Raw genomic sequence first — 11,643 nt, 5'->3', positions numbered from 1 at the left:
AGTCCTTTTAGTATTAATTGAAGGTCTCAGTCAGTGGCTGAGTACTACTTTAACTGTTGTCAAAAAGCTTTTTATTGTCCCTTCAAACTGAGTGATAACCTAGACAGATAATGTAATTTTTGCTGGTGGTGGAGGTAGGTATTTCCATTCAAAGCACTGACTATATTCTTTTATGGTCATCACATTTGCTGCTGAGAAATCAACCAATAATTTTATTGGTGTCCCTTTATGCATAACTTTGAACTTTTCTCTCATTTCCATTAACATTTTCTCTTTATGATTACTTTTTTTGTTTGTTTGTACGGGAACTATATTCAATGACAAATGTGACCCCTTAGCCATCCTGAGATTTAAGAAATACTTTAGTAAGGACAATATATGTGTCTCTAGAAATCTTTAAAATATTAATCTAAGCAGAGAAAATTGCTGTTGGTCTTATTGTTTAATAAGTTCTTCCTCTGATATTCAGGTTTTTTTCTCTCAATAAATTCTAATTTTCTTTTTATAAATTAACAAATACCACTTTAACTGTTTTTCATAAAATAGGTTCATTGATTTTAAATTTCTTTAAGAAAAGCAGCAATCTAGTCAGCTCTAACAAATAGATTTATGACTTAAACTTTTGGCAGGAATGTAAATTAGTTCAGACCTGTGGAAAATAGTTTGGGGATTCCTCAAAATAGTAGAAATGGACCTATCATATGATTCAACGATTCCTCTCCTAGAAATTATTTCAAACAACACAAAACTCTTATCTGAAAATATCTATATACATATATGTTTATAGAAATAGTATTTGTAATAGTTCAACATTAGTAACAATCCAAGTGGCCAACAACTAGTAGTGCAGGCACTGAGCCCCAAAGACAACCCTAGCGGCAAAAAAAAAAAAAAAAAGATTTGAAAAATATAATAAATCTCATTGATTCAAAACTACATTTTCTATAGTCCTGGCAGATTTGTTTATTTATTTATTTATTTATTTATCTTATGTGGAGACCCTGTTCTGTTTATGAAAGTATAATTGAGCAAATTTATCTACTACTCTAGTTTTTTTGCTCTTCCTAGAATGTATATTCAGGTACTTCTATATTTGTAATACTGTTTTGCGCATTTTGCAATGCTCTTTGAAACACAAATGCTTCAGGAAGAAATTCATGGTTTTTAAAGGTGTCCTGATATATTCTTGCAGAAAAATTTTATAACATTGAATAAAACAGTACTTGTATTGATTGCTGGATTGTTCAGAAGTCCCAGTGAATTTATAATCTCTATCAACACATTATTTCCCTCACAGAAGTTTTTACTCTGAGAACTACTAAAAATATATGGCTATCTGGACATCATTAAGCCTTTACATAATTTTGTCAACAAATAGGACAGTTAAGCAAAGCAGATATTACTTGTACAATACATAAACATCCAGTAAGTGGTCTGTCTTGATGCTATATGGCAAAAACCCACAGCTAGATGTGTGATTGGAGGTGTTACAAAAGGCAGTGATGCTTTTCATACAGGACACTTCCTTTTGCTGATCTTGTTTTAAAATCCTTGGAGAGTCTCCTTTACAAGTTTAATACCACATTTTCCCCTTTGCAATGGGCCAAGAAGTTATATATGCTGACCAAAACTTATCCAGGGACTCAAGTCTTAAAAGTTCACCTCCAACTCTTCCTCCTCAAGGTAAGCAACTTTAATTTTCCTTTTGCCACTTGAATATTTTCCAGAGTTGTTTCTTCCTCTTAAGTGTGTAACTTTAAATCATTGCTTTAGAATGAGTGACAAACCTAAATTAATGTTAAGTAGCTACCACATAGCTTGTTTCAAGGTGATCATAACAATGGGGAAAATCATGTCCTCACCAGGGACACTCCATCGGGTTTTTTAATCTTAGCAATAAGAGGCACATGCTTTTAGAAGTCAGTTTCACTTGTCTTTCTTCTATAATTAAAAAGAAGAATCTTTTTAAAACAATATATTTTATTTATTGAATAGTAAGTGTGTACCATTTCTTTGGCATGGTAGAATCAATTCATATAATCCTTTCCAAAACCTCATGAAATAGTGATTATTCTGCATTTTGAGGATTAAGTTAGAACATTTGAAGTTTAAGAAATTGAAAACATTGCTGAAGGTAACATGCTCAAATATAGATCTGTTAGATTTTAAAGTCTCTGCTTTTAACTTCTGATATATGTTGTAATAAATACACAGTATTTATTAAATAGTATTGCAATAATCATTATATGAGTTTATACCATGATAAAAGCATGAAGAGAGAGAAGGGTGAAGGACAAACAGGACAGAAATAAATAATACATACATGTATATGATCTGAAGTAGTGATATCTTAGGGCTAGTCTCTGGTCCATTAACCAGTTGAGCTGTGTCATACTGATTCTGATTATTAGATGTTTGTGAAGCAATGCTCTCAAATTGGGTTTCTCATATTAGATGCATAACTAGGGCTTGGAATTTTTATTGAGGTATCCTCTACAACTGAGTTCACTATGGAATGTTTATTGAAAATGTTGCTTTTAGCTCACTTTTAACAAAACCTTAATAATAACTTGAAGTGATCACGAATGTGAAGAAATATTAGATAAAATATTGAGATGCTGGAGTCGGGCGGTAGTGCAGCGGGTTAAGCGCACTTGGTGCAAAGCTCGAGGACTGGTTTAAGGATCCCCATTCAAGCACCTGGCTCTCCACCTGTAGGGGAGTCACTTCACAGGCAGTGAAACAGGTCTGCAGGTGTTTTTCTCTCCCCCTCTCTCTCTTCCCCTCCTCTTTCCATTTCTCTCTGTCCTAACAACGACGACATCAACGACAATAACTACAACAACAATGAAAAACAACAAAGGCAACAAAAAGGGAAAATAAATAAATATTAAAAATTACTGAAATGCATATTAAATGTAAACAAAACAATCATGGATAAATTAGAATATTTTTCTGTAGATCTTTGACTCTCTTGATGTAGTTTAAAAAACAATTCATAATTATAATCTATCAAATGTGTTATAAACTGTTTGGTTGATATATAAGCAAGAGAGGTCCATTATTAAGTCAGAAGTTTAGATGCTATTTACACAGTAATTCAAGTTCACCAACAGGAGTATGATTACTAGAATAATTTCCACCTCAGCTTATTTAATTTTGAAAGCAGGAGTTTAAGATGTAGCTTTTTATGAATAATTTATTAATGTTTTGTTTTATCATTTGTCCTATTAAATAAAACTTTAAGAGATATTTGCATTTAAAATATATTGGTAAAGTTATGGCTAATTTCTGATCATATTTCAGTTATTTCACATAATCACAACTTATTATTAATGAAAGATAAGATCCAGGGTAATTTATAGTAATACAAAGAGAAAGATTTTCTTGAAATATTTAATGTTATAGATATAATTTTGCATGTGTAATAATCATTTAAATGAGCTTGTATGCAGACCCACAAAATGAACTTCTTTGAATGCTTTGCTCTGATTTGGGTTGGAGATGGTTGTTCAACACACAAGCACAAAAGAGAAATGCACATCCATAAACAGACTTATTATGTGTTACCAAGACTAAAAGTATTTTTGACACAAAATACAACCTCAAAAAATACATCTTGAGTGAATGGAAGTCATCCTTTCAGAAAAAATTCTGTCTGCAGTGGGGCATGTGCTTCATTTTTTGTATAGCAGTGGGAATTTTCAAAGCATTTTTACATTGATTCCTTATGCCAATGTTAAATTTAAAACATAATTAATATTTCATTTTTTCCAATGGGTAAACTCTCACTCGGATCAAATTAAGAACCATCTTGTGGAAATATTAAATAGTTTGAGAAGACTGAAAGATGTTCTTTCCTGCAACTAGCTACTAACCTTTATCTCATTGTTGATACAAGCCACCTAGGTTTTCCCCACCAGATGAACTCAGTGAGTTAATCAAGTGTGTGTATATGTGTTTTAATCTATCAGCTACCTACCAAGGCCCATGTTGTCACCAGTTTACTGTGAAACTTTGTTGTACTGGGCTTATTCTTGCCTTGACTCTAATAGGGGTGAGAATTTCAGGTAAGTGATTCTATATAATTGCTTCTATCATACTAATTAGAGTAGCTTAATATAATTTAGTCACCCCAATTTAATGAAAAATCAATGAAATAAAAACAGTTACACAATAAAAACAGTGCACTAAAAAAACCAGTTACACAGCAGTGCTTATACCACTTTGCAAACTGTATTTTAAAAATTTTCTTCATAATTATCATACTTCACACATGCTTCAAGAACTGAAAAGATTACATTTTTGATAAAGACATAACAAAAAAGAAAATAGCGATTTCCAATTGCATATATATATGATAGAGGCACAAAGAAGTTGAGAGGAAGGGGAGATAAACAGGTGAAACCTGTTTCACCACTGGTAAAGCTTCCCCCATCAAGGTGGAGGCTGGGGTCTTGAACCTGGTGTCCCTGTGCACTGTAATATATGTGCCTTACTGCGTGCACTATCATCCAGTCTAAAATTGCCTGATTTTCTTAAGTACTCAATCCCAATTGCTGTAGGTGATCTCTTTCTTGGAATAAAAACTCTATTGGGCTGAGAAAATTCAGGTGGAAGTGTAATCAATTTTAAATATTACTTAATATTTTTAACTTTTACAAAACATGACAGGTAACTCGATGTCCTTGTGTGTTCACTCACTGTATGATGTTTATCTATTTTGTCTTTTTAAATATTTATTTATATATTTATTCCCTTTTTTGCCCTTGTTTTATTGTTTTAGTTTATTGTTGTCGTCATTGTTGGATAGGACAGAGAAGAATGGAGAGAGGAGGGGAAGACAGAGAGGGGGAGAGAAAGGTAGACTTCCACAGACCAGCTTCACAATCTGTGAAGCGACTCCCCTGCAGGTGGGGAGCTGGGGACTTGAACTGGGATCTTTACACCAGTCCTTGTGCTTTGCACTACCTGTGCTTAACCCACTGCACTAGTGCCCGACTCCCTCTATTTTGTTTTTGAACTAAACCTTTTGTTGCTTAATTGCTATTCCTTATATCTTGTTACAATTTAAACTTGCCAGGATAATTTTGTTTCCCAAAGTGATGAATATAATATATTCATTATATCACACATTTAATCTTTATAATGTTTTCTTCACATTTACTAGAGATACTCTTACAACAAAAAGCAACAGCAGGAAATAATACAATGTGTGTAGAAGAAGACAAAATTAAAATAACAGGTATGTTTGTCCCTTGAATTTTTGTAAGATTAGAAGATAGATAACATACATCACTTTCATTTAGATCCATGATGACCCATATGTTATGACAATGTAATAGCTCTTTTATACTTGAAAAATCTCAAATATGGGATGGTATTTATAGCCTCACAACTACTACAAGTTGACACTGGCAATTATGCTTCACTTCTCTAATTTCATAGTCCATGATCTAAACCATCAGAATTTCCTGCCTCATGAGAAGCAGTCATTAGAATTTTCAATGGTTAATAGTTAAATATCATGCTAAATGTAAAATCTGCATCTTGGTGGGATATTTGATGATTTTAATGAGTACACCAGTTAACTTTGGTCTAAGTTAATTAACAGAATTCAAACAATTTTTTCAGTGTGTATTATATCAATCATTAAAATATTAATTTTATTCCAACAAGTTGTGTGTTAACAGAGTATTAGTAAATAATGAATGAATACACAACAAATATCCTTAGAAAATATAAATTTGGGGAGTCGGGCGATAGCACAGCAAGTTGAACACAGTTGGCACAAAGAGCAAGGACCAGAGTAAAGATCCTGGTGCGAGCCCCCGCTCCCCACCTGCAGGGGAGTTGCTTCACAAGCGGTGAAGCAGGTCTGCAGGTGTCTGTCTTTCTCTATCCCTGTCTTCCCCCTCTTCTCTCCATTTCTCTCTGTCCTATGCAACAGTGACGACATCAATAACAAAAATAATAATAACTACAACAATAAACAGCAAGGGCAACACAAGGGAATAAATAAATAAATGTTTAAAAAAGAAGATTAAAAAGAAGAAAATATAAATTTTAGCGCAAAGCACAAGGACCTGCTAAGAAACACGGTTTGAGCAATCGGCTCCCCACCTTCTGGGGAGTCACTTCACAGGTGGTGAAGCAGGTCTGCAGATGTCTATCTTTCTCTCACCATCTCTGTCTTCCTTTCCTCTCTCCATTTCTTTCTGAGCTATCCAGAAACAATGACGACATCAATAACAACAATAATAATAGCTACAACAATAAACAACAAGGGCAACACAAGGGAATAAATAAATAAACATTAGAAAAAAAGAAAATATACATTTTAAGAAACTTGAAAAAAAAACATCTTCCAATAAATCATATTAGATAGGCAAATATGTGATTTGAAAATTTGAATGTTTCTTATGGTCATTTTTTCCAGGGAATTTCTCACAAGTTGGTGAAGTTAATCATTATTTGTATTATATTATTAGTAATTTACATGTTCCAAGAAAATATTTCTTTTATTATTTTTGTACTGTTGTCCATGTAGTGGAACAAATACTGGTAGTAAATTTACAAAAACTCAAAGGATATTAATTAGTTATAATAAATGTGCCATACTAATTTAAAATGCTAATAATTGGGGGAAATCATGAAGTAGAAGGGGGTATTGTGTTAGACTAAAATTCTTGCTTAAATAGAATTTTTCTATAATCTTTTACAGCTTTCTATATTTTATTTAAAACAATCCATATTATTACTTAAAACAATCTATGTGTACGCTTGAACAGATTATTCTCAATGTTAGTGTCTTAAAATATAAGATGCAACTGAATAAACTGTTTTGGAGGTCTTTTCCTATTCTAATATTTCATGATTCAATCTGTGTCTAATAGAACAGTTCATTAAATTCTAATGTGGTTTTTGGTGCCAGAATAAATAAACTTATAATAAGTTTAATTCTTGTCCACGCATAGGCAATAAAATACTTCAGTGCTTCAGTAATACTTGTACATGTGTGATTAGTTGGGACAGGTTGAAAAAAGGTGAGAAATATAGCAGTTATTTATTTATTGTTTCTATTTCTTACTTTAGAGAGCCCACATCTGTTAAAGTGCCCAGAATCTTGGCAACCACTCCTGGAGAAATGCTTGCTGTTTTCATCTACTTCTAACAGCTGGGATGAAAGTCTAGCTTATTGTTCCATAAAAGGATCTAGTCTGCTGCTTATTCAGGATCAAGAAGAGTTGGTAAATAATTAAGCAAACTTCTACAGTTAAACTTGACTATACATCTGTCAAGATCTTTAGTTTTTTGTTTGTTTTGGGGGGTATTAATGGTTTAGAAAAAATACAGGTTTTGTATGTGTAAAATTTCTCAATTTTCTGCAAAACACTCTGACCACCACCCTAAGTCGTCCTCCACCATAATTCACCAGCACCTGATCTCTCCCCATGCATGCACCCACTCCCAAAGTCCTTTAATTTGGTGCAATATGCAAAATCCAGTCCAAGTTCTGCTTGTGTTTTCCCTTCTGTTCTTATTTCTCAACTACTGTGAATGAGATCATCCCATATTCATTTTTCTCTTTCTGGTTTATCTCATTTAACGTAATTATTTCAGGCTCCATCTCAGATAGTCTAGACAGATGGAAGGAGCAGCTAGAAGCTTACAATCTAAAGGTAAAACAGACTAAACAGGGGGGGCCAGATGGGTAAAGTGTAGAAAAGCACAAGGACTGGCACAAGGATCCCTTTTCAAGCTCCTGGATCCCTACCTGCGGGGTTCTCTTCCCCTCCCTCTGTCTTCCCCTCCTCTCTCCACTCCTTTCTGTCCTATCAAAAATAACAATAATAACAACAACAATAAACAACAAGGGCAACAAAAGGGGGAAAATAGCCTCTAGGAGCAATGGATTCATAGTGCAGGTACCAAGCCCCAGCAATAACTAACCTTGGAGGCAAAAGAAAAAAAAAAAAGAAAAGAAAAAAAAAAGGGACTAAACAAATAACTGAATGTCATATCACAATTATTTTATAAATGTAAATGCATATAAATCAGAAAGAATAAATAACTATTGCTCACAGGGAACTAGCACAGAAGAGATAATACTTGGATTGGGTTTTAGAAGATGAATAGAAAAAATGCAACAATGAATGGATAAGCATGTCCAAAATTAATTTATTCTTCTCTCTTTGTAGAAACTCATACAGAAGCAGATAGGTAATATAGGAGTTCACTTTTGGATTGGTTTAAAATTTTCACCATCAGAAAAGTCCTGGAAGTGGACAAATGGCTCTTTTTTAAATTCTAACATGTAAGTATTAGATAAGTTAATTCAATATTTAATTTATAAATATATAAGCCTTACATTGTAAGATAGAAAATCTGTTAATGAAAATTGAGTTTTCTAGTTTTAATCTAACTTAAATATTCAGCATCTTCAGAATAATCTGAACCTATAAATGGTCTGGATATTGATTTAATTTTATATAAAAAGACATCAGCCTTTTATATTAATGTTTATGTTTAACTCTAATGGAGTTTTAGAAGACAAGGAATAAACTGATTCATTTAGAAGAGATACATGAAATGTAAAAAAAATCTTTCACCCTTTCTTTTTTTAATTTTTATTATCTGTACTTATTGGATAGAAACAGCCAGAAATTGAGAGGAGGAGGGGAGATAGAGAGGAAGAGAGAAAGATACCTGCAGACCTACTTCTCCACTTGTGAAGCTTTCCCTCTGCATGTGGGGACTGGGAGTTTGAACAGAGGTCCTTGTGCAGTGTAACATGTGCACTCAACTAGGTGTGCCAACAATGGCCCTGACGGGAACTGTGTGAAGTTGGACCCTTCTTATCCTATGGTTTAGTCAATGTTTCCTTTTTATAAATAAAAAGTAAAAGAGAGAGAGAGAAAGAAAGAAAAATAAAAGTAATGACCTCAGGCCATTCTTGCACACCTTCTAAAAGAGTAATTTTATTCTTTGTTTTCTAAAAATGCATTACAGTTAAAACCAAATATCAAATTATAGGGGAGTCTTTTCTTCCCCATGCTGTCGGGTAATAAACCGTAGTGGTACGAACTAGTATTATTACAATAAATACTATATATATATATATGTATATATATATATACATACATATATATATATATATATATATATATATAAAATAAGAGAATGTAAAATCCAGGCACTAAAGTTAAACTACCTCCAAAAGATAACCATTGCAGTCTGTCTTAACCAAAGGTGCTAAAATATTTTTGTTTGAGAGAAGGTGATAAATATTTAGAGGCCACAAAGGGCAGATGTGCTTTCTTCTGTGGCTATCTCCTTATAGTTGTGTAAGTAATTCTGTTTAAAAGTCAATATTATTATATGGATAAAGATAATACTTTGATTATATTAGTGACCAGACAAACCTAGAAAATATCCAAGTTATAGTAAAAAGAATATCAGTGAGATTCTATTTTATTTTAATATTCTATTCTGTTTCTCATGTAAGAAAAAGACAGGAAGAGGTGTTATTTTTTTCACAGGAACTTCTTTGGAGATTCAATGAGATAAGATTAGAGAACAAGGGAGTAGGGCGGTGGCGCAGTGGGTTAAGCGCACTTGGCGCAAATCGCCAGGACCTGCGTAAGGATCCCAGTTCAAGCCCCCAGCTCCCCACCTGCAGGGGAGTCGCTTTACAAGTGGTGAAGCAGGTCTGCAGGTGTCTGTCTTTCTCTCCTCCTCTCTGTCTTCCCCTCCTCACTCCATTTCTCTCTGTCCTATCCAACAACAACGACATTAATAACCACAACAATGTTAAACAACAAGGGCAACAAAAAGGAAAATAAATAAATACATAAATAAATAAATAAAAACTTAATTAAAAAAAAGATTAGAGAACAATACAGACATATGGCCAAGGAACAGACAGGTCATTGAGGGTTATTGGAAAAGTTGTTGGCCTTATTCAGATAAGTGTTTAAAAGTTTTCTTGAGAACAGGAAAAATAATCAATTCAGAGCATGTTGCAATGACTCTGTTGAGGTAAATTCAAGATTTGAACAGTGTGACAGGCACCAGAAAGGAATCAGCCAGGTGGATCAGCCTCAAGGCATTATGGAGAAATGGAAAAAAAAAAAAAAAGCTAAGTTGTGAGGAGACTCTGTCCTCTTCCACCACTTCACTCTGTGGATGGCATGTATACTGAATCTCAGCTCACCCCATACTTTGACAATATCCCTGCCCAACTCACTATTTGATTCTTTTTTTTAAAATTTTTCATTTATAAAAAGGAAACATTGACTAAACCATAGGATAAGAGGGTTACAACTCCACACAATTCCCATCATCAGAACTCTGTATCCCACCCCCACCCCTAATAGCTTTCCTATTCTTTACCCCTCTGGGAGTATGGACCCAACACCCCAACTCTTCATCTGTACTATTCCAGCCTTTAGGTCCATGATTGACCACTATTTGATTATATTCCCACCCCACTTGCTGTGAGCTATAGGTTCATGCTTGTTTGAAACTAATAGAGTATGCTGAAATAGAAGCCAACCTCTGCTTGGAATGGGGAAAAATAACTTATGATTACATGCACTTAAGCTGAATGTCTTTCTTGGCTGCACAAACTCTCTATGTACTTATTATATGTACTGCTCACATAATTTGTTTATGCTTTATCACACTTTATCACATGCATAACCTCAAGATTTCTCCCAACATTTAGTCGGTGGTCTTCCATATTTCTAAAAAAGAGACTCAAACAGGGCCAGTGGTGGCACACCTGGTTAAGCGCACACATTATAGTGCATAAGGATCCAGGTTCAAGCCCCCGGCCCCTACCTGTAAGGGGGGAAAGCTTCAGGGGTGGTGAAGCAGGGCTGTAGGTATCCCTCTGTCTCTTTCCCTATCTCCCCCTCTACTCTTGGTTTCTCTCTGTCTCTATCCAATATAAATAAAATATATTTTAAAAGACTTAATGAAATTGTGAAGAATTAATACAACTTGAACATTCAACCCCACTTCCCAAAGTTAAATATTTATACATCATTATAAATTTTCTTGAATGTTTCTTTTCCACTGAAGATGAAGTTGAAAGTTCCAGAGATTAATATCTGTGAGTTAGTAAAAGTTAAAAGTTGTATTTGTGACTATGTACTTAACTTTAATATCCCTTTGTTTACTGAAAGCTGTAGGAAATAAGGCTGAATGTGGAGAATATATGAAAAAATTACAAATACTGTGAAATTTTCCTTTTGCTCCCCAGATTACAAATCACTGCTGATATTAAAGAAAGCAACTGTGTTTCCATCTCACAGAAAAAAATCATTTCTGAGAACTGTGATGCAGAAAGTAGATGGATCTGCCAGAAGGAGTTAGAACCAACCTATAAGAAATAAAATGCCTTTGGACTCTTGACTATACATCCCTCTCAACTTTACATTCTTTTATACTGTCCATATGTTTCCTCCACACACTATTACAATGTTTTAATGTTCCTTTGCTGTGAGAAAGTGAAAACCAGAAATTCTGTTCTTTTTTTAAAATCATCTCATACTTTATTCTTAGCATAGATCAGCTTTTTTATTTAAATTTTTATTGAGGAATTATGTTTTACATTCCACAGTAAATATAATAATC

The 11,643-nt window shown here is 33.7% G+C and overlaps 1 protein-coding gene across 1 annotated transcript; it reads left to right on the top strand.

Annotated features, from left to right (window-relative positions):
- The first annotated feature begins 1,577 nt into the window (after positions 1–1,577).
- On the top strand, positions 1,578–11,402 carry LOC103107059 (killer cell lectin-like receptor subfamily B member 1). The gene is made up of 5 exons (XM_007515793.2): positions 1,578–1,683; positions 5,171–5,245; positions 7,096–7,250; positions 8,202–8,317; positions 11,270–11,402. The coding sequence occupies exons 1-5, from the start codon at positions 1,599–1,601 to the stop codon at positions 11,400–11,402; spliced, it is 564 nt and encodes a 187-aa protein (XP_007515855.1). The 5' UTR covers positions 1,578–1,598.
- The last annotated feature ends 241 nt before the right edge of the window (positions 11,403–11,643 follow it).

Source organism: Erinaceus europaeus, chromosome 7 (genome assembly GCF_950295315.1).
Source record: "Erinaceus europaeus chromosome 7, mEriEur2.1, whole genome shotgun sequence".
Classification (NCBI taxonomy): domain Eukaryota; kingdom Metazoa; phylum Chordata; class Mammalia; order Eulipotyphla; family Erinaceidae; genus Erinaceus; species Erinaceus europaeus.
This window is presented reverse-complemented; position numbering and strand designations above follow the sequence as displayed.

Coding starts and splice junctions, on each gene's coding strand:
- LOC103107059 (XM_007515793.2), top strand. CDS start 1,599: ATGGGCCAAGAAGTTATATATGCTGACCAAAACTTATCCAGGGACTCA. Junction 5,246..7,095: donor AGACAAAATTAAAATAACAG/GTATGTTTGTCC, acceptor TTCTTACTTTAG/AGAGCCCACATCTGTTAAAG. Junction 8,318..11,269: donor TCTTTTTTAAATTCTAACAT/GTAAGTATTAGA, acceptor TTTGCTCCCCAG/ATTACAAATCACTGCTGATA.